At 31.8% G+C, this 22607-nt stretch overlaps 2 protein-coding genes across 6 annotated transcripts in view; one reads left to right on the forward strand and one right to left on the reverse strand.

Annotated features, from left to right (window-relative positions):
• Positions 1–7624, reverse strand: part of LOC123685759 (3-hydroxy-3-methylglutaryl-coenzyme A reductase-like) — a 52007-nt gene extending 44383 nt beyond the window's left edge. The window contains exon 1 of one of the 2 annotated variants that reach the window (XM_045625621.1): positions 7353–7624. The gene's annotated coding sequence lies outside the window, so the exon portion shown is untranslated. Of the gene's footprint in view, positions 1–2412; positions 2545–7352 lie in introns of those variants that run through there. The other variant, XM_045625623.1, reaches the window with a different exon arrangement.
• The window catches only part of LOC123685761 (deoxynucleoside kinase-like), a 52000-nt gene extending 30942 nt beyond the window's left edge, over positions 1–21058 (forward strand). Inside the window, exons 2-6 of one of the 4 annotated variants that reach the window (XM_045625625.1) lie at positions 11686–11800; positions 19688–19884; positions 20090–20223; positions 20282–20400; positions 20519–21058. In XM_045625625.1, the coding sequence (XP_045481581.1) occupies positions 11728–11800; positions 19688–19884; positions 20090–20223; positions 20282–20400; positions 20519–20775 (780 nt within the window). In that variant the 5' untranslated portion in view covers positions 11686–11727 and the 3' untranslated portion in view covers positions 20776–21058. Of the gene's footprint in view, positions 1–11685; positions 11801–19358; positions 19620–19687; positions 19885–20089; positions 20224–20281; positions 20401–20518 lie in introns of those variants that run through there. The other 3 variants (XM_045625627.1, XM_045625628.1, XM_045625626.1) reach the window with 3 other exon arrangements.
• Positions 21059–22607: the final 1549 nt, after the last annotated feature.

Here is a 22607-nt window from a genome sequence, read left to right on the forward strand (position 1 = left end):
TACATTAGTCAAAAGAATATAAGAAAAAAAAATTTTCAAAATACTTTTACTTTTCGGACGTGCCTTGTATTATTATTCAACAGTTGAAATATAATATGCATAATGTCCATTCTTCTCTTGCTAGATTACATCAAAGTTGTAATATGTTAATATTTCGATTAAGTTATTATGTAATTAAATTTTTGCCAATTTAGTGGTTCCGCTGTAATATATTCTTCAGATTCACCAATCTCAGCGCTTACTCATAAGTTTCACTTTCAACTATATCGAATTTATTCTAAGGAAAGTTCAACGTTTGGCCTACTTGAAATTCCTAGTAGGCGTTTTCTTGTATTGATCACGATCAATGGAAAAAATGGTAACCCCTATTATTTTCTCTTGAATTATACTTATTTAAAGGAACATATGAAATGTCATAACAGCTTTGAAGTTACTGTTTTAGTTCCCTCATTTTTGGGCAAAAAGTTACTTCTACTTGAAAAAGTATTTCAGATACCTTATGTTACAAACGTAGCGTTTAATGAATAAATGAATTGAAAATTATCGAGCATCTTAAAAAGAAACTTGAGATGAGGGTCCTTATTTTAAAAACCTACTAGATACTCAAACTCATTTAGTAACTAGATACTTTACAAAAGTATCTTTGACAGCCTCGACCGAAAGATCCTTATATGAAATTCAGAAATGCGATAACTGTATCCAAGGGCGTAGAAATAGGGGGTACTGGGGGTAATTACCCCTTTCAACGGATTATGAGTTTATTATAGCCTTCAATTACTTTTATAGCACTAGGAGCACATCTACGTCCGAGGTTTATTATTTTCCTTAATCTATCCTCTTTGTCGCCTCTTGTTTTGCAATCTGTGAATTTTGCATCATTCTTGTCATGCAATTTCAATACTGAAGTTGTCAGACAACTGAACTGAGTTAATAAAAAAAATAACGTGTGTCATTCGAATTAGAGAGGAAATATTATTCTAGTGTTATGCAGACTTTAACGGAATTCGTATTAAGATTAAAAAAAAGTATCGTTTTTAGTTTAATGAAAACAGAATTAGAGTTGTGGTATAAAAATACAATAATGACACTGAAAATCTGCCAGATACAGCATTGACTGCACTAAAATTTTGCGATATGTCATTATACCCGAAAGTTTACTTGACACTATATTTGATCTCCGTAATGTCTGTAAGTGTGGCTAACTTTGATAAGAGTTGTTCAACATTGAAGAGCTTGAAAACTTGGCTAAGATCAACAATGGGTCAAGAGGAATCGTCAGGTATTGCCTTATTATACATTCATAAAGAAATTGAACTCGATATTGATTCTGTGATAGAAAGTTTTGCTAGTATGAAGAAGAAATTCTTAGAATTGGTAGGCATTATAAAAACACAAATGACAAACTATATTACGACAATATGATCTTAATTCCGTTTCATAATCATTTGTTTCTTAAATTTATAGGAATGTTTTATTTATGTTTTTCTGATTACAAATTTATTAAATTTTTTCTTACGGAAAACAAGTTTGTTATTGTTTTTAAAATGTTCCTTGTTATTGAAATATGTTTTATAAGTATTTATTTTTGATTAATCGATATGTACCTGACGAATTTTTTTTTCGATTACAATCCCCCCCAAGAAAAAAATCTACGCCCTTGACTGCACCCGCAAGACTTCAGCACGTGAAAGCTATTCTTATGGAAGAGGATATCCTGATCTGATTTCTACTCAAACACATTACATTTCATTACATTATGTTTTGAATGTTTTTTATCAGTATATCTTTATAAATACCTTCTTGTACATAGAAGAAGTAATTAATGAAACTATAATCAGTATAAAATGCCATGAAAATAATAAACCATTATACCTCAACATCTATCCCTTTTCTTAGCTAGCTTAGCCCATTCTAACAATAATGTTGGAATGGGCTCTGTTGTATGTTCAAATTGTTGGTTCGATGGTCCAAATTATAGAACGTTTTATACTCGGCATCAATATAATTTCAAGGGATGCACTTTGCAAAAATAACTATCTTTTCACTTTGCATCATTGGAAGATAATTTTTTTTCGATATCTCATAATCTATTCGTCAAATTTCTTCGAAATTCATCGACAAAAAAATTAATGCAAAAATTCAGCTATCTTGCTTTTGCACGGTATAAAATATTCAAGTTTATCCGATTTGATAACTCTCTGAATCACAGAATATATATCGGAAATCTGATTGGTTTCGAATTTTTACGATTATTTGCAGGGACTGTCGAGATGCAAAAAGATACTAGAAGGATGAAATTTTCTCGATGCAGCATTCATTTCTCGAAAAATTTGTGAATATAAAGACAAAAGTTGATGCAAATTCTAGTGGTCTGAATATGTTAGTGTTGAAATTTAATAATTTAGTACTTACGGTCAACTGTTGAAAAAACAATTATATTATTTTTATTATTGCGGACGATTAACCAAAAACCTATCGATTAATTATCAAAAAACGAAACATTTTGAGTCCAGACTCAGTTGTGAAGCTTGAATTTTGGATCAACATATTAATTCATCAAAAAAACTGACAGATGTACTTGACCGAAAACAATATCTTAGAATGCTCAGTACAGAGTTCAAAAAAACATAAATTGAATCCAGAGTGAAATTGTATTGATTCCATACCCCACTCGAGAATGTTTATGTGATAAAGCTTTTACTGTATGTTCGTGAGCCGCCATTACTGCATTCAACTGACAAAAATAATCACAACCTCTTCTGATAAATATTATGCTGACAGTCGATTTACGAGATTCAATTTTGATCCATTATTTCCAATAATAAACTTTTGGAAACGGCCGAGGAAAAAATTCATCAATGATAAATAATAAAAAACCTCCAAAAATCAAGCTGTTGGTGTGAAATTTGTTACAAAAACGGTTGCTGTGCCCCATTGATCCTTCGAAGAATCTGATTCATTCGTTACAAAAACTAAAAATGAAGAATATAAAATTCAGTGCTTGTGTTCAGAAAGGATTCTGATAATTAAATATTATAATCATACTATTCAATAAAAAATTGTGGAATAAAATAAAATTTATTCAGTAATGTGTTCAACAATTTCGTATAGCCTTCTGAATTCCTGATTCATATTATACAGTGCGCGTCAAAATTATGGACATATAAATTTTTTCAGAAGAAAAATATTTGGCAACTTAATCCTGAAACAGGTCAATTTCTGTTTCACTTTTACCAAATTCTTATGCATTTTTGAAGGATTTTTGTTGCACCCTGTGCCATCCCCATCAACCCTCTAAATTTTTGGAATAGAAAAAGTGGGTCATGTGGTACTTTTTTGGCAAAGTCTTTGTATCTTCTTTACAGGCTTGCAGAAATTTTCAAGAGAAACATTTTTTTTTTAAATTAGTGGGTTCAAAGAGGTTTTCAGTACGTGCACGTTGTCATGGCTCATTTACTTTGGGACGATGGTACCTGATGAAATTTGTCACCGAATGAAAGTTGTTCATGCACAACTTTCGAAGATAGGTCAGTAGGTTTAGTATAGGTAGAATAGTTTGAGGTGGATGAAGAAAAATTTTTCTATTATATTCTGCATTTAACTTCTAATGTGTGTTGCCTGATCTCAAAACTAATCAAAATCTTATTATGACTAAGAAAACCTCAACGAAAAACTTCTTTAAAAGAAGGAAAAATGATACTGAAATTTTTAGTGTTTGAATCTGACACTTCGACAGGTAAAAATCAATCTCAAGAATTCCAAAAAAAAAATTATCAAAGAAGTGCATGAATCAGTAATCTCAGAAGCGTTTGTTTTCATTTTCCAACGTCTGAAATTCGAGGTGTTTTACACAGAAAACTTTCTTCGTGTTACGTAATCTTTGTTTTGAAACTTTTAGTTGCTAACCCTGAGCATCTTTTTGCAACCAACTCATTACCACATTATGTATTTGAATATGAATTAGGTGTGGTGTGCTCTTTTCCTTTTTACTATAATCATCGTTTGAACCCAGGCTTGGAATGTCATTCATTCATTTTACTAGAGCCGAGTATGCTTGTGTGAATGCTGATTCAGTTTTTGTCACCGTTTTGTGCTTTGTAGAGCTGGAACATCTTTAACCAAAGAAGCTATTGGCATATCGCTTCTCTAATTTCGAAACATTCTGTCTATTAATATTCACTGAACGATAGTGTAAGGTTATAGAAGTGCGTACTTTACCTACTTCTGAATACAGATACCACTATTGCATTACTTCGATTCAGTTATTCCTAAGAGGCATCTAACTCAAACTCATTAGTTGAATGTTAGCCGAGCCATTGTTATTAGCTTGAAACAATAATTTCCCTGCACGTCAATATCATCCTTCGTCTGAAAAATTTTATCAATTTCAATTGGCATGGGTGGTTCTTATGACTATCAATTAGAATAATAGCTGCTGATAATAAAACATTATCCAAAGAGGGAAAGAAAAACAAGCATTTCTCAATTATATGAAAAACACCTTGAAATTAGTGTGAAATTTTGAATAGCTCAATTTATACTGATGCAATTAGCAGCAATGTCAAAAAATTGCTATGAACACTATACTGTCATCCAAGGTTTCATAGGAGAATTGACAATTGACATGCTATTTTACAATCTCATATCCGGATATTAGCCTCAATAAAATGAGTCAATTTTTCATATTGTTCATTTCGCGCACTACAGTTGAAAATTAATCACTTTCAGGAATATTTTGCTCAGCAAAAAATTTTGTCACCCTATATAATTTTTTCATCGTATGTAATTTGAAGGTTGGACATGTTATTATAGAATTTCACACTCTTAAATGAAGGTTTTTCCAATGAGAAGCTGTCATCAATTGATATTTAACAAGTAAAAACTACGCCATTAGTAGAAATCGAACGATACACGCTGCAATAAAGCACCGAAATTGTTAAAATTCACTACAAACATGGTGAGAATTTTGCAGTCACAATTAGCAAAACTAAAGCACTTTTGGTTTGTCTTGAAGCATCTTTTCGGTCAGCAATAGTGGCACTAGTGAAAACATTTGAGTTGTTGTGGCAAGTTAGTGATGTGAATAAACGAAACCGTGTGCGTCGTTCGAGAACAACTGATAATAATGCTGCTGTAGCCCATAGTGTTGACGGAAATAGGCATTCGAGAAACGACATTACACCTTATTTCACATAAACACTTGGGTGTTAAGACTTTCAAAGTTCAGTTGACACAAGAATTCAAGCCACTCGATCAATAGCAACACAGTATCTTCCTTGTGGTGTTATTTCTCGAATAGGTGATCACAAGTGGCCACCGAGATTTTGTGATTTAACACATTTACACTTTTTTCTAGGGCTATGTGAAAGATGAGGTATGAGCTAATGTTCCACAATCGATTCAAGACTTTAAAAATGAAATTCGTGAAGTTATCACGTACATAAAGCTCCAAATATGCGAATTGGTCATGGAAATTTCATACAACGGATATGGTGCTGCAACCATAGCCCTGGTGGTCATTTGGATGATATCGTTTTTCATCGATTTCTCTTGAAATATACTCTTTTTTCAATATCAGAATTAAAGCTCTTCATATCTCTATTGAAATAAATATAATGAAATCACTTACACTACAGTCAATAATCAACCATTTAAAAATGTTTTACTCAGCAAAGGAATTAATCGTGTCACATTTGTTATTTCTTTGGTACGTGGAATTTGAAGATAAGATAATGAAGAAAATGAGAACACCAAAGTCGTGGGTGTGCCATTTACTCAATTGTAGGAATTCTTCATTTTCGACATTTGTTTGAAAAAATCTTCTTCGGCCTGTACTGATATGAATTTCATACATTACGCATATCGGCAATGAATAGTTCATGTATACAACATTGCCAATATACTTTAAATATTTAGTGAAAAAAATATATTTGCGGACTATTATTTCCACTTAAATTAACTTATTATTTCCAAAAATATCACAGAACATTTTATTTCAACCCTACATAATATAGCGGTATTTTTTTTTTCGTTATTTCATCTTCATAAATCTGTGATTGATTCATTATTTTTTCCTACAGACTATAAACAGGATGAACATAATATTTTTGAAAATGCTTCTAATACTTTCTATACTGATCTAATATATTGGATAATTTTAATGGAATCATTCGGTTGTTATTCATTTTTCATCCTCCAATTCTTGAAATTTTTTTTGAAAATATATATTTTGCCGAAAAAATTATTGAAATAATGTAAACTGTGAAAGTTTAACTTGTTTTCAGCAAATAAAAAAATTATACACCACGACCTATTTAAATTTCAATCGATTCAAAGAAACTTATCTGCTAAGCATTATCATCAGACGAAATCCTTCGGTCCATGACACTCTTTATTTTGGTTGTAGTTCCGTTCCATTCTAGCTCAAGTGAGGAAAGTATCCGGAGGTGTATTGGTTGTCTGTTACGCAACATTTCGAATATTTTCCTTCGCAGTAGGTTTTCCCATTTAGTGCAATCATTGAAATATTTTTTTTAAGCGTTACCTTAATAGCTGTCTTAATCATAAACTGAGTGGATTCCCGCAAAAGAAGGATCATAGCCGGATAGCAATTAAATTTAAATCATAATATCATTTGAAATATTTTAGTTGATAATGTGAACTCTCAAAATGTGAGGATTGAGTTGATTTTTTTATCAGCGATGTTAACAAGTCAATTACAAATGATTAGTATGTAAGCAATTAATTTTCGTAGATAACTTGCTACTTCAAATCTAAGCACTTTTCGAAAAAGTGAACAACGCACAAATCGATGTGGTGTTTCAAATTAAAAATTGATGTTTTAGATAACCTAGCAACGTACGCAACATATCTATCAACGAAATTATTAAAATTTTTGAATGGAATGTCTGTCACCGCCTAAATAAAAGATAATAGAAAGAAATTAAACTTTCCAAACCACTGCATCAGACAAAAACTGTGCGTAATTGGTGGCTTCCAGCCAATTTTACAACGAACTATTCTCAAGTTCAAGATCGATATCAACAAGTCCATCTTGTCACGCACCTCAACAAAAACTTTAAATAATTTCATTTCATGAATGAAATTCGAATTGATACGATTGTAGATTGTAGTACAGATTGTATTCATTCGTTTGAATAAATTTCGGTTTCTATATATGAAGAAGTTTCGAATTATCAATGAGTGCATGATACTTTTGGCGCACAAAAAATAGAAAGTGATTTTCTGAATTGGTTTCGATTTTTTTTTAGTGCGATAAGACTTGGTAAAGTTTTGCAATAACTTTTAGGGGGTGTAGGGTAAAATTTGATATGGAAAAATCGCGTATTTACCTTGTTTTGATTTGGGAGATGCAGTCACAGAAAATGAAAACACTAAGTTTGTCGTCTTTCAGTCTTCTGTTTTATATGTGCACATTGGTTTAATTGAACTTGCGAATCGCATTTATCGGCTAATAAATATTTTGACAACTGTGATTTGATGGTATCTTACTACGTAACACTAACCACTAAAACACGCGCTATGATCACCTCGAACAGGGACCCACCTAGCTAGTATAGTCTAGGTATCGAAGGCAACTACTGAATTGAGACTTCGGAGTGTGGCTCTGTTGGCAGAGTGCCCCATGTTGACGATCCCCAGTACCAATTGCCCACCTCCCGTCCATCATCTTCAGGCGAATTAGTCTCACTTTGACTGTTTACATTTATTTGTCTGACGACCTGACAATTCTCAGGTGAAATATTCTGGTAATTCGCTGAACAATGCCGAAAGAACGGATACATTAGGTACAGGGCTGAATAACTTCGGTTTTGCTACTTTGTGACACATTCACGCAGTTCTTGGAACCGGCTTTGAAGCTAGGAGAGGGTAGGTTTGTTCGCACGTTTTATAAGTAGAAGGATCTTTGTTCAGCAAGTTGTTTTTTCGAAGTGGATAAACTTAAATCTACACATGCTATTTGCAGAGATTTTCTATACATCCAGCACCTTTTTGAAACCCTTCACTGGGGTAGGTCACCCCACGTGATACCAATTTAACTTTGATAGTGTTATTAAAAATACACTAGGCGAAATAATTAAAGAATCAAAATAAAATTCGAAATTTTTAGCGGTTTCTCAAATGGCTGTATTTTCGTTAAACATAGTCCAATCTAAATTTGAAAAAAAAATTTTGAAGCTTGAAATTTATAGTTTAGTGATCTCCTGATTAAAAATTTTGTTTGAGCAAATTGTACCACTCAATGCTAATGAATACAGTAAGAAAAATGTCTGCGCAATTTTTTCAGTTTTTATTTTTGGTTTACTTTTTTCAAAACTTCGATACGAGCTCTTCTCACTGAAATATCGCACTTTGAATTGAAAAGGACCTCTTTTTCGTTAACCATCAATATCTCACCAATCAATGATTGCACAGAAAATTTAAGGGATGTTTTGAAATTTTGATTAGATCTCTATTAGAGGTAGCTATTGGTTTTTCGGGAAAAAATTTTTTTTGTTCTCTATATTAATTTGAAAAGTTGAGAAAAAAACTTTCGGAGGCTTTTTGGATAATCAAGCGCTGAATTGAAAATATTGGGGAAACCATCAATATTAAGTATGCGTCTTACAGTTCAATATCACCACAAAAATCCCAGAGAATTTCAATTCAATCCATGTAGCGGTTTTTTTGTCCTTTTCAATCAAAGTTCGATATTTCATCGAGAAGAGATCGTTTCGAAGTTTTGAAAGAAGGATTTTGAAGCAAAGTGAACAAGTTTTCTCATCCATATACTGGTTGAGTTGGAAAAAAATTTTCGAAGTCTGTATGCCAAAAATAAAAACTGAAAAAATTTCGCAGAAATTTCATTTACTGTATTCATTAGTATTGAGTTAGTACAGGTTGCTTGAAAAAATTTTTCATCATGAGATCTCTAAACTATAAACTTCAAGCTTCAAAAAGTTTTTTACAAATTGAGATACGACCATTTTTATCAGAAAAAGGGGTTTGAAAAACCGCTAAAAATTTTGAATTTTATTTTGATCCTTTAATTTTTTCCAATAGTTTACTTTTTTGTTTATTTTCTTTAGAAAATTATCACTTTCTTTTCCATTACTCATTTTTTTATTGTTACTTTTTCATTGTTATGAATAAACGCTTTGTATTTTTAATGTTCACTTCAATCACTTCCCTTTCATTCTAAGCACTCAACAATTTCCAAACTTTGAAAAAGTATGCAAAATGTAAATGTGCGGATTTTTTGTCCGGAACTGCATAGGTCTTTCCAAAAAAATTTTATTCTACCCCTATTTTCCGTGCTTGATCCAGGGGGGCAGGAGGCTATCATTTTGCCCCCTTATCTTAAATATATCTTGAAAATAAAATTTCTGAAAAATCTGTATAAAGACATTGATATGAAAAGCGGAAATATCGAACGTTTCAATTATGCATTTACTATTTTATTTTTTTGTTTCCTCGAGAAAAATCAATTCCAAAAAAATTGAAGAATGATATTGTGTTGAAATGATCTAGAATATAATTCTGTTTTCATGAAAGGTAACTCAATTTTATTCCATTATATCGATTTGAGGGTTCATGCGAAATTTCACGAAAAAATTACATGGAATATACAAATTTGGACGATTGCTGAAAAGCTTCTGATTTCACGTCAGTTGTCTCCTCATTTGAAGTTATTGATAAAAGTTATAATTCTCGCTTGGTTTGTTCAAACATTCGTGAAAAACACTGACTTTGTATCTGGAGCTTTTGGGCGCTCGTTTTTCATGCGCCCTTGGAGATCTACTGAAATTCGAAATTAGTGTTTGACGCAAGTTTCGACAACAAAGTCGTCATCATCAGACACTATATCAAAAAGTCCAGAGGATAAGAGCGGAAAAAAATATTCGGTACCGCACTATATATTTATTATAAATATTTTTCATATATGTACGATGAAATATTTCTCGATAAATTGAGGAAACAATGGAGTAAATTTGCAGTGTTTTTCCTCAAATTTGAATGATCGATTCTAGTTTCTTGATCTCTCCAATGTAATATTGAATACATACTCGGACAGTATTCAAAGAAAAGCTTTTTCTGTAAATCCAGGAAACTTGGAATCATTAAGAAAAAAAAATCAAACGTACCTCAAGTACTTCCATTTTTCGCTCTGAAATACGTAGAAGAGAAATATTTGTCCGCTGTTGATGAAATTTCGTAAAAACTTCGATTAGGTGCAATACAAGAAATTTAAGAGCTAAAACTCAAGGAATACAATTAGTTTACTGTCAATTGTTCTTCCGAAAAAAGTTGAATCGAGTGTTTATTGTTTATACAAAGATAATCTCAAAAAAATCTGCAATCAACAAATAGTTAGAAAAATTAAATACACATAATAAAAATGAATTCTACATTCAACCTTTTTCAGATTTACCTCATCGTTAAAAAATCCATTTAGCAGACATGTGCCGATTCATTACAATGTAACTCACGGAAATTAAGCAAAGTTCACGAAAATTTTTATTATTACCATGACAATCAATCTAATATAAAAAATTTTATAAACATTTTTTGGATATCATTCTACCAATTTCATGAGTTTTTGATGTCCAGTTTTTCCAGAAATGAATTATTAAGACTAATAAACCAAAATGAAAAATTTCGGCAAAACTTAATTGCATTTTTATGTACCTACCTGGTATATCAATCATTTATAGAGGATAATGTAGATATAGTTATTATACGAAATAATTGTGAAGGAAACATGTGTTCCTTTTAAAAAAAATTGATTGAAAGCAACGATTATCCAACACAAAATGAAACATTTTAACCAAACTAAATATTTCCTGTTGACCTGTGTTATTTCAAAATGAAGCCACCTTTTGAAGAAATCATTTGTTGTGTAAATTTCCATCCCATAAACATAATTTAAATCTGCGCACTACTTTGCATTGATCTGTCCCCGTTAAAAGAGTTTCATCTCTAACATTTCGTATATTTCAGATTTAGAAATGGGGAGGTGTTTCATAATTCACGCGAATGAAATTATTATTGGTAATTGTATTTGATAGATTCTTCATGAATATTTCGAAATATTGTGGAGTTCAATAGTTGAACATCCGGATAGGATTCTTCTGTCGCATTCACTCTCAAGCAGAAGACCTAGGCAAATGCATATTCAATATTTCATAACTGCCAAATCATTAGCAATCGGATTGAGTATTAAAGTTATATTCCTATCAAAAATCATCTAACCTTACATCCAAACTTCTTACTTTATGTGTCTATTATTCAATTCTGACACAATATTTTTTTCATTTTGATAGTCTATAAAATTTATATATTGGGTTATCACAATTTAGTAAGAATTAAAAACGTGAGAGAGATGCAAGAGTGCATTTTCATAAATAATAAGGATTATCATTTAAAAAAAATAGCTTCTTCTGGATATAAAGATCTTGACACAATTGATCGTACCAGAGTTGAAATGTCAAATAAATAGGAATAATTGATTTTCAGCCTAATTACTACATCATCCATATAATTATATTTAAATATAGATAAAATGAATTCACCAAGCACTTTTTTTATCAGTTGTAGCACGTGCGAGAATATGTCCTGAATATGAACTACATGTCATTCGATATTCTTGAAATTTCATTTTAAATCTTGTACTTTATTTTTCAGAATCAGCAACTTGATAATGAAGTATAAAGTTCCGCAGCTACGATGAATAAACACTACAAAAAATTATTGTTACTTATTTTAAATCTGGATAATTGCCTTCAAATATTTTTTTCTGGTAAGCAAAAATTATTAGTTTTCTGTCCGTAATTAAAATTTTTCGAATTTGGTTTTTCAATTATTAACCTTTCAACAGCATAGATTAGACTAGGACCTAGCAGTAACTGGAGATCAATTTATTTTACGCGTAAATTAAATTAATTGCAAAACTCAAAACTAATATGATAACATATAGTTTTAAATTGATATAATGAATGTAGTAAGAATTCTCTCAACCATGTTATTTATCATTTATCAGTGTACTTTTCCTAAAAAATCTTACGAAAGATGAAATGATATAACAACCCAAACAATATTTTTATTCAGGAATATAATTGACTAGAAATGCATTATCGCCTAATTTTGTTCAACAAAATCTTCAGATTAGGCGATTTCTATCTACTTATATCTATTATTTGTATAATAATGAGGATCAAATCATAAAGCACAGTTAGTTTCACAAATAATAATAATTTCTAACTTGGTCGTTCAGGTAGGATACAACATGATTTCTCAACACTTTCCTTCGAATATACACAGTGAATTTGTTGCCGAGATTGTTTTCATTGTAAAGCACAAGTATTATTTTAATTCAGTTGTGTGAAAAAAATTTTGCTATAAACTGTCTAACAAAGAATCACAACATGTGTATGATGTTACACAATTCCTGTTTCAAATAGACCTACAAAAAATCCAATCCTAAATATTATTTCAAAGCAATCTTTCGGTAAAGTTGGAATTCTTCAGTTGAAAACTTTAGGGAAAAATTCAATTTCAATTCAATTTACTCATCATGCATATAAATTACCTGTATTGTGAGAAATAACATAATAAAATGCACATCATGCAGCCTGCATAAGCTTGTATGCTACAAATTTATGCAAATTTAAAAGATGAAATTAGGCCCATGTAAAAATACATAAATATTAATTCATACACATCACCCCACCCCGTTTTGCCTAAGTGAAAATCCCTACAAATGGATATAAAGGGAAAAATACATCAACCGTACAATTAAGAAAATTAAAAAAACTTAGCCGAATATAAAAAGAACCATAAAATCTGGTATAAAATATGGTAACTATTGTGCATTGATCCTACTCAGTTTTTTTGATTTTATAGATAGGTATACAATTCTGGATAACTATACTAATCCTTCTTTGAATTTGTAACATTTTTGTTTATATCATTAGGTACCTAAACGGTGTATAATCTACTCAAATGTCACAGATATTGAGCTTTTCGTCTTAATTTTTTAATGGGACACCCTATATATGGATATTTTACATTTATTTGGAGATTTGATTCATTTTGTTTTTGTTTTCGATTGTAATGTTAATAATTCATGGTTAAAACTAAAGATCATTTCTTGAAAACCGTTCGATATAATTGTACGATTTATTTTTTTCAACATTCCAAAAAAGTTTTCAAGTCACTCGGATCACGGTAAAGGTGGTCCGAAAGACACTACAATTTTTTTTAAATGTCAATAAGTTCATTTTTCATCTGCTGAATGTCTGCAAACTTTTTTCAAGTGGAACTGCACTTCATTTCAATCATTCCAGGTACACTCATTAGTAAAGACCGAGTTATATGCAATTGCATCTCCATTCAATTCTCGCCAGTTATAGCATTTTTTTCACCAAAATCTAAGGATGCTGCATATTTTTTATTTACTATATTTTACAGTAGTAAAGTACCTAGTAAACCTTGAAAATCTAGAGAATCATTGGAGTACATGAATCACACTCGAAGGTAACTTTGTTGACGGATAAAGTCAAATTTTTTTAGAAAAAATGTGTTTTACTGGTTAGGCCAGGCAGTTATATAATAATCCCCAGTAAAGTTGTTGAATGAAGTATTCTTCTGGAATGTGAGATAATTAACAACGAATGTACGATTACATCGAAGATATAAAATTTGGGTTACCATTTGAAAAAACCTAGTTTTATTACCTATTTCTAGGAATGCTGCAAAATGCTGGTAATAAATTTTATGAGCCCACGTGCGACCTGAGAAGCGTTTGAATAGGTTTGGTCGATTTCTTTGAAAGGTTTCATTTACTAGGTGAAGGTACCCTACGGTCAATTATTGTAAATACAAAAAATATACAGCATCCTTAGATTTTTGTGAAAAAATGCTATAACTAGTGAGAATTGAATGGATATGCAATTGCATATAACTCGGTCTTTACTAATGAGTGTACCTGGAATAATTCCTCATAAGCATCAGAAAATTTTCAGATATTGAAAATGTTTACGTTATCAATGAATGAAAATAGGAATTGTGGTCCCTTGAGCAGGAAAGTTATGAATGAGCCAAGAGTTCAGTTTAGAAATACCTCCACATGTTAAAAAGAAATTGAAAGTGAAATCGTACACGTCTGCAGGTATAATAACGAACAACGGATCAGAATACGAAAAAGAATGTGGCACTTTTTACGTAATTGTTACATACACAACGATTCATCTAAAGTAGCACAAAATACAAAACCAAAACTACCTACCCAAAATTGATTACCTGCTTGACGAGGATTTTCTTCTTGGTGCTTATTTCTTCGCAATCAATTAATGGAACCAGACGAACTAGGCTAGTTTCCAGTGGCGGGTATATTGTTTATTTCACAAATATAGGTATTTTACCCAAAGGTATTCTCACATATTCGGTAAGAACGTATTAATTGAAAATATGAGAAGAGCACTAATGAAAGCTCGGAAGCTTTTGTGCGCTCCTTCAAATCCGCAATCATTTTTCACGAAATACATACTAAGACAACACTACACTCAATAAGTCTGAGGCCTACCCAGTAAAACACATTTTTCTAAAAAATTCTGCTTAAGATGGAACACATACTTTACTCAAACAATTATCTACATGGAAGATAATAAATATTTTTAATTCGCGAATGAAAAAAAAAAAAGTTTTGGTAACTTTTCGTTTTTCTCATAAAAATTGATGGTATGTACCTTGTACAAAGCACTAATATATTTTCAAAATATTCGTGAAAAAAACCTACCAAAAATAAAGAGGTGTAAAACTATAATTCCGTGAAAGTCGTCTTACAGTGCTGCCCTCTACTTATTTGCTTCGAAAAAAAGAAGAAGATGAAGTGCGTGTACAACTCCAAAGTTTGGTCATCGCAGGAGTTCCAGAGGGGAAATGAATGGCTACCAAAGTTTGACTGATACGCGAGAAACCACATGGCAGTAATCCCTCTTAATTCGTCAACATAGTCACCTTCAGATTGATACATGAACTCCAACGTTCCTCTAACTTTTCAATACCTTTTCTGAAGAGAGATTCATCTTTGCCTTCATTACAGCCAAATTTTTTTTCCTAGAGAATTTCTTTAGGTCTGAAAAAGACAGTAATCTGAGCAATACGCTCTATTAGTGATGACGTCACACACCGCCATTTTAGTTCTCCTGTCAGTGTTCGGAATCCAAACAAATAAATTGACATTCAAATTAGTACGTTGTCGTTGAAGAAATTGGCTTATTTTGATAAATAAGATTATTTGAGGAACGATTTTACTATAAATTGACAGACAGAAGGAACGAGATTAATGCCAGTAAGTTTGAACTTGAATTTCGAACTAATAAACACGGCTTTTTACGAAATCTGGGTAATGATGCAGGATTCAAACTTACTGGTATCAATCTCGTTCCTTCTGTCTATCAACTTATACTGAAATCGTTCCTTAAATACTTTTATTTATGAAAATAAGTCAATTCCTAAAACGAAACCGTACTAATTTAAATGACAATTTATTTGTTTGGATTCCGAACACTGACAGGAGAACAAAAATGGCGGTGTGTGACGTCACACTAATAGAGCGTTTTGCTGTACCTATGACATCAGCTTTTTGGATTATATAGGGTGTAACATGAGTGGTTGGCCATAGAGTTGTGAATGTAGGACATCCAGACCTTTTAGAAAAATAGCTTGTTGTGTATCCTAATACTGTAAGTTTTGGAGATACAGGTTAATTCATGAAAATTGACCTAAATTTCTGACATCCATAACTTATGCATAATCTGCAGTCAAATTCAAGGGCGTAGATCTCTTTTTTTATTGTGGGGTAATAAAAAAACAATTTGTTCACAACAACGTTTACTCATATCTGTAAGGTGAGAAAAAAAGGATTGATAACGAAGGTTGAACCAAATTACTCAAAATAATTCTTTTTATTACCAATTCAATTGTTTTTACCTTATACTGGGTTTTCCTAAAATGAAGTTACGGAGGAATATGAGAGATTTCTTGTTTAATTTTAAGAATAGTAAGTTCCATAAAAATAATCCCGCAAACGCTTTGTTTTCGAGATACAGGATGTTTCTTGTATAGTCGTACTTTTTAGTGATGCTTATATCAATTTATTTAATATTTATTAATCTACTCTAAAGAATGGGTGAATAAGTAATGAAACTTCCTAATTTACTAACTGGATCTTTATAATAATTTGGATTTTCCTAGGGATTACCATAGAGCTATTTCAATTTTTTCGATAGCAGGTACGACAAAACTACAACAAACCAAAAAGTGTTGTAATAGACCAGAATTTCGTTTTACATTTTTCTAAAGTACCAGCACTTCACCATTTCTATGCCCTTGGTCAGATTTTGTTTATATTTTGTTTAAATTTGTTTACTTCATAAAACCCTTGAAAACGTTTTTATGTATAAAATGTAATTTTAATATTTCCAGGGCAGTACTCCTTTTGACTTCAAAATCTACATTTTTTTTAAGTATTAGAGAAATGTCGTTATTGCAATGAAAAAAAAACATGATTCGGTATAATGAGAAATTAAAATTACTGATTCCTACCCCATAAAATGTGAATGAACAGAAACACATAATTTTAAGTACCTCCTTATAGTAGATTCAATTCCAAGTGACGTATAGATACCGTTTAATCGAATTTAAAGCGATATGAGTGTGATATATACATTTGAGATTCATATCTAATAAAAATTTCAACAAAGGCCTATAGCTTCGGTTCATTTCAGTTGAAAACGGCATAAGTGTCACGTATGTGATTTCGCTTCAAATCTAAAATTCAATCACATATATCAACTGAAATCAATTTGAGTTTAAGTTATGCAATTATGCTTCAAATAAGTCAATAAGAACATATATCTCAAAATACATTCACTTTCTGTTCTCAGTTATAGATTTGAAGTTAGTTGGCTAGGTATTCCTTAAATGTAAATGTGAACAGTGCCTGGGATATCAGGATTACCTATGCTGTAGTTTTGGAAGAATTCGGGAGAGCATTAACGTGAAGTCAGGAGCTTTTGATCGCTCCTTATTCATGCGTTAATGGCACCCTTGGAGACCACATATAAACAGTATAAAACCGAGGAAACGAGTCTAGATAGAATTTTTGTGACATTAGATTAGTAAGTGGAGCTCGTCTTTGCTGATATGGTGCGATGCCTGTACAAAATCGTCCGGATATTTCTCCGAAGACTTTTGTTATACTTTACACATAGGTTTTCACAAAATTCTAATATTTTATTGACACAGTTTGCTTTTTTGCGATCGAATAATTTATTGTTGTAGCATTGAGGCAAGAACAGATTCTTGTATGCATCCAACCTATCTTTCATATATGTAATGAGCTCATCATCCAACAGTTCGATCAGCTACAAAAACAATGATTCTTTGAAGATCATCAAGATTTTCACTGACTTGAAAATCAAGGCTTTTGGGTAATCGATTTTTGAAACGACGTTCAATTAGCATTTTCAATGATGTATTTGGAGGTAGAGAAAAAACTTTTGTCACGGTAGGGTAGTGATCATTGCCACCTGGGTCTGGGAGAACCTTTAAAGGAGAGTCAACTGTTTTCTAGTTTAAATTTCATATGATAGATTTCTGAAATCATCTAAAAAAAAACAAGAAAAAGTTTGCAGATTATATTATACATTATTATATTTCAAAATATTCTGCTTCTAGTATGATTTGGTCCTAATTAAATATTCCATTTTATGATGAATGCTCATGAACGCATAGTGTTTGAACTTATTACTTCAAAGGTCGAACTATTTGATAATAATCGCCAAAACCCGTATAAAAGAACATGAAATATTTACCGAAATTTAAATTCATGATAATCAATTAAATGTAAATGTTATTTATTTTCGTGACCTTTTCAGTATTTCTAATGTGGATGAACCATCTGAATAACATACCCACTGATTAAATGAGAAATTTCATAGTCTGGTTGGTAAATGAATACATTCGTTGAAGGGGGAAAATTTTTGAAATTAATCAAGCATCCAAAATTTTTCTTTGGAGTTGTGCCCTACTACTAATCATTCAAATTCAGAATTCATTTGAATTTTAATTGCAGTTTGTATCTACTTTTCTTTTTCTCCTTATATAAGAATCAAACTTAGGTTCAGCACATAAGTGACACTTATGGTTTTCGAATATCATTTGAAAAATACTTCATAAATCTTATATTGACTATTAAAATTGGCTTTAGAATCAGTAATGCTCTTAAATTAAAATTTTATATATTTTTTTCAAATAATTGTCTTAATTTTCATTATCCCATGCGTTATAGTTTTCAAAAGTGGTTATCAATTTTTGGCGGATGCGCTCTGGAGAACGTTAGGTAAGTTATGGTATGAAAGGAAGCTATATTCAAGGGCGTAGAAATGGGGGGTACTGGAGGTAATTAAAAATTTAAAAACTCTGTATTGAACTCTGGTTCAATACTACACTTCTTGGTTTATTGTATCTGCAATCGATTTCGAGAAAAAAAAAGACATATGTCTTTAGAGAAATTTTTATTAGATATAGAGAGTAATAGCATATATGACTTATTGCTTTAAATTAAAATACTCTCTATATCAAATAAAAATTTCTCTAAAGACATATGTCTTTAGAGAAATTTTTATTTGATATAGAGAGTAATAGCTTTGGTTCGTTTCAACTTATAACGACATAAGTGTCACTTATGTGATTTGGCTTCAAATTTAAAATTTTATTTCACATCACATATACATACATACTGAACTTAAACATGACTATTCCTTAAATGGATATATGATCAGCGTCTAGGATATCTGGGTTCCCTGTAGTTGAGGATAAAATTCAACAAAGCACTGACGTGAACTCAAGAGCTGTCATTGTCAAGCGCTCGTCATTCATACGTTAATGCACCCTTGAAGACCACATATACATATTTGTGTTTTGAGTACAAAACCGAGAAAACGTGGTAAATTTGTGTCATCATTGTTTCGCAACTCAAGATAGGCCAAAGCTGTCTTGATTCAAACTTTTTAATAATATTAAATTTTTGGCTTGTTTTGCTTTCATCCGATTGAGATTGTTCAGGGGAAGTCAATTATTCAGGTGAACAGAAGAGGATAAATAATGGAAAAAATAAAGGATAAAGAATGGGCTGAACCAAGAGATCTCTGTTCGGAGTACATATTCGAATTGTGCGGTTCCAAAAGCTTTCATTGCGCCATCTATGTGTATTTTATAGAACTATTTTTCGCCATCTTGGAAGAATTATAGAAATCTGAATGTAACGCTGTTGATCATAGGAAACAACTGGCAACCATACATACACTTGTGTTCAAACTGAACCTTCAAATCAAATAATACATGTTATTTTATAGGTTATATGGAAGTAAATATTATTTTTGAATTTCTGGTTCGCTAAGAACCACATGGCTTACTCAGATAATTGAAGAAATGGGTTCAATAAGTACGTAGTACAACTATTTACCTTGAGGATATGATATTCATGTATAATTTCTATATGAGATAGTAGATTTGGCGGGAATTTAATTACTATGTCAATTCTATAATTAAGCGTCAGTATTTGCCACAGCTTCGTTCAGTTGCTGAGTATTTCTCTTTTAAAAATTAATTTTTTTCACAGGAAAATATATAGTGAATATGGCTAACAATTTAATTTGTGCAGAAAGTAAGAAAAGCCGCCCTTTCACTGTTATAGTGGAGGGTAATATTGGATGTGGAAAAACGACATTTTTAAACTATTTCAAAAAACATAAAAATATTTGTGTGTTATCAGAACCAATTGATTTATGGAGAGATTGCAAAGGGCACAATTTACTGGTGAGTTCCTCTCGGTTCATTGAATTCTATTGTCTCGAAGGTAATCACACTATTCTGTATTTCAAAGATCACAATGATTGTTAACCAATTATCTATTTCCACTTGTGAACAATACAAATTAATTGATCCTTGTCAAAAGTGAACAATACAAATTAATTGATCCTTGTCAAAAGTGAACAATTCAACATCAAGTGTTCTGTTTCAGGGCCATATGTACTCGGATCCGAAGAAATGGAGTTTTACATTTCAATCATATGTTCAACTGACCATGCTGAATCATCATGTCCTTCCAACCCCATGTCCTGTAAAACTGATGGAAAGATCAATTTATAGTGCTAGGTAATTTATCAATTAATCGAATCATTTTTAGATAAATTTCTGATATTGGCGTTTTTAGGTATTGCTTTGTGGAGAAGATGAAGAGGGATGAACTTCTTTCAAAGCCATCAGCAGCTGTTATAGACGAGTGGTTTCAGTGGCTAACCAAAAATACACCAATCAATGTAGATCTCATTGGTATTAAAATTATTTATTATTTTTGTTAGAAAAAATGCTTCAATTGTGATTTCTTCTAAAACTTGATCAGGGTATCTATTGATGCTTCAAATTACTATATAACTGTTGTTGATTTCAGTTTATTTGAGATCTTCTCCTGAAGTGGTGTATAGAAGAATGATGGAAAGAAATAGATCAGAAGAGAAATCAGTGCCATTTGAGTATCTTGAGAGTTTGCATCAGCTTCATGAAGAATGGTTATACTATAAAACTTTACATCATTGCCCAGCCAGAGTTCTCACTTTAGATGCAAATCTAGATCTAGAGTCAATTGAAGAGGAGTATGGTAAATTTGAACCACATATTTGGAATCTAGGTATTCTAAATTCTAATTGAATGAGTTTAGTTTATTCTAATTATATTTATTAATAGGTTCTTTATTTATAATACACCATCACATTACAGAATTTGTAGAATTATACTATCAATGAAATCTAATTTATGATTTGATCTTTGATTATCAAGTCTATCTGATTTTACCTCTCTTGCATTTGAAAATTTGAAATTTTTACTTATGTTTTAATTGGATGAATAGCACATTTTATTTTTTACCTTCTCTAGTATTGATGTACATAATAATTATATACCTATCATTGTTAATATATGGGTTTTTATTAAATGTAGAAGTTTTTATGTTTACCCCACTCTTAATTTCCAATATCAAAAGATTTATTTCGCCTGTTTTATCTAACAATTATTTAGCTTAACGTAATATACCTAACTCCTAAATGATTTCAGCATTTTCATTCAGTTGAATATGTGAAATATTCATAAGTAACTTCATTTTGGAATTTACTAATTGATACATTGGAATAAACTGTTTAAAAAAAAATTTATCATTTTGAATAGGTGTAGGCACCCAGCCCAAATGAATAAATGATGGTATATCCAGAAATTCTTTTGGGGCCAGTTAATTTATTGCCTAACAATACTTTCAAATAAACCACGGTATTTAAAATATCGCGGTATCTACTTCTAAGGGACATCTATGGCCAAGCGATTTTATGGACTAGTTCAAGTGACTTTGGATATACCTTAGAACATTAATAATCTATATTCTAAGGGATTATACTATACAGTATTTTAAAATTCCAATTAGTACAGATTTGCGTGTAAGCCATCTATACACAATTTATCGAAATAATTCTCGCTTTACCCAACTACTAGTAGAATTCTGTAACATATAGGTAACTACCAATTTCTGGTTTCAGCTACTTTTTCTGGATGTCAGCATATAGTCGAATCCATAGAAAAATTTAGTAATCCATAATCCATTGCTGAACGATAAAACTTCTGAACAAATGAGCAAGTGATATTTGGTTTGTAATAGGAATTTCAAAGATGAAGTTATATTATATAGCCATAAAGGAATTTGGAAAACTGAATTATTTCTCTCGGTGTTCTTTTGTTCTCTACCCTACTCATTCATGGAAACCCAAGGAGGTCATTAATGTCGTTAATAAAACTGACAAGCTCCTTAGGGAACCCTTGGCCGTTACCTCTCGGGTATCCAGGACCGGCTTCCCCATATTAATGGTTCTTAGGCCAGCCAGCTCTGAACACTTGCATACCATGTGTTCGGCTGTTTCTGTTTCTGATCCACAGAGCCTGCAAATCTCATCTGCTGACTTTCCCATACGGTACAAATGATATTTGTACCGACAGTGCCCTGTCAGCAGTCCCACCATCACCCGAAGCTCGGCTTGTGACAGCTTCAAGAGCTTTTTGGCGTAGGTAGGTGAAATCATCACGAATTTCTTGGCCTGAGTAAGTCCAGGAGTGTTAGTCCAGTGTGTTATACTGTTATTCAACTCCCATTGCCTGACCGCAGACTTATATTGGTCTTTTCCTAGCCCACAGAAAGGTTCAGGTCCAGCAGGTGCTAACCTTGATGCACTTTTTGCAAGTTCATGGTAGTAGAGCACTTTATTGCCTCTGGCCAGTTGCCTTATGGTATTACGGCACTCCCAGGTCAACAGAGACCCCTGGCAGTACGATTCCAGGGATCTCAGCGTGATTTGGCTGTTCGTGGTGATGTATTCATGCGCCCCTTGAGGTTCATTTTAAGACACTCTTAAGCGTATACGTAAACAGCCAGTTTCTGGATCTGTAAAAAGAGGGCTCACTTCCCAGGGCATTAGAGATTCTCAGTTTCCCCTTTCCGTTTG

The sequence above is a fragment of the Harmonia axyridis genome, chromosome X (assembly GCF_914767665.1).
Source record: "Harmonia axyridis chromosome X, icHarAxyr1.1, whole genome shotgun sequence".
NCBI lineage: Eukaryota > Metazoa > Arthropoda > Insecta > Coleoptera > Coccinellidae > Harmonia > Harmonia axyridis.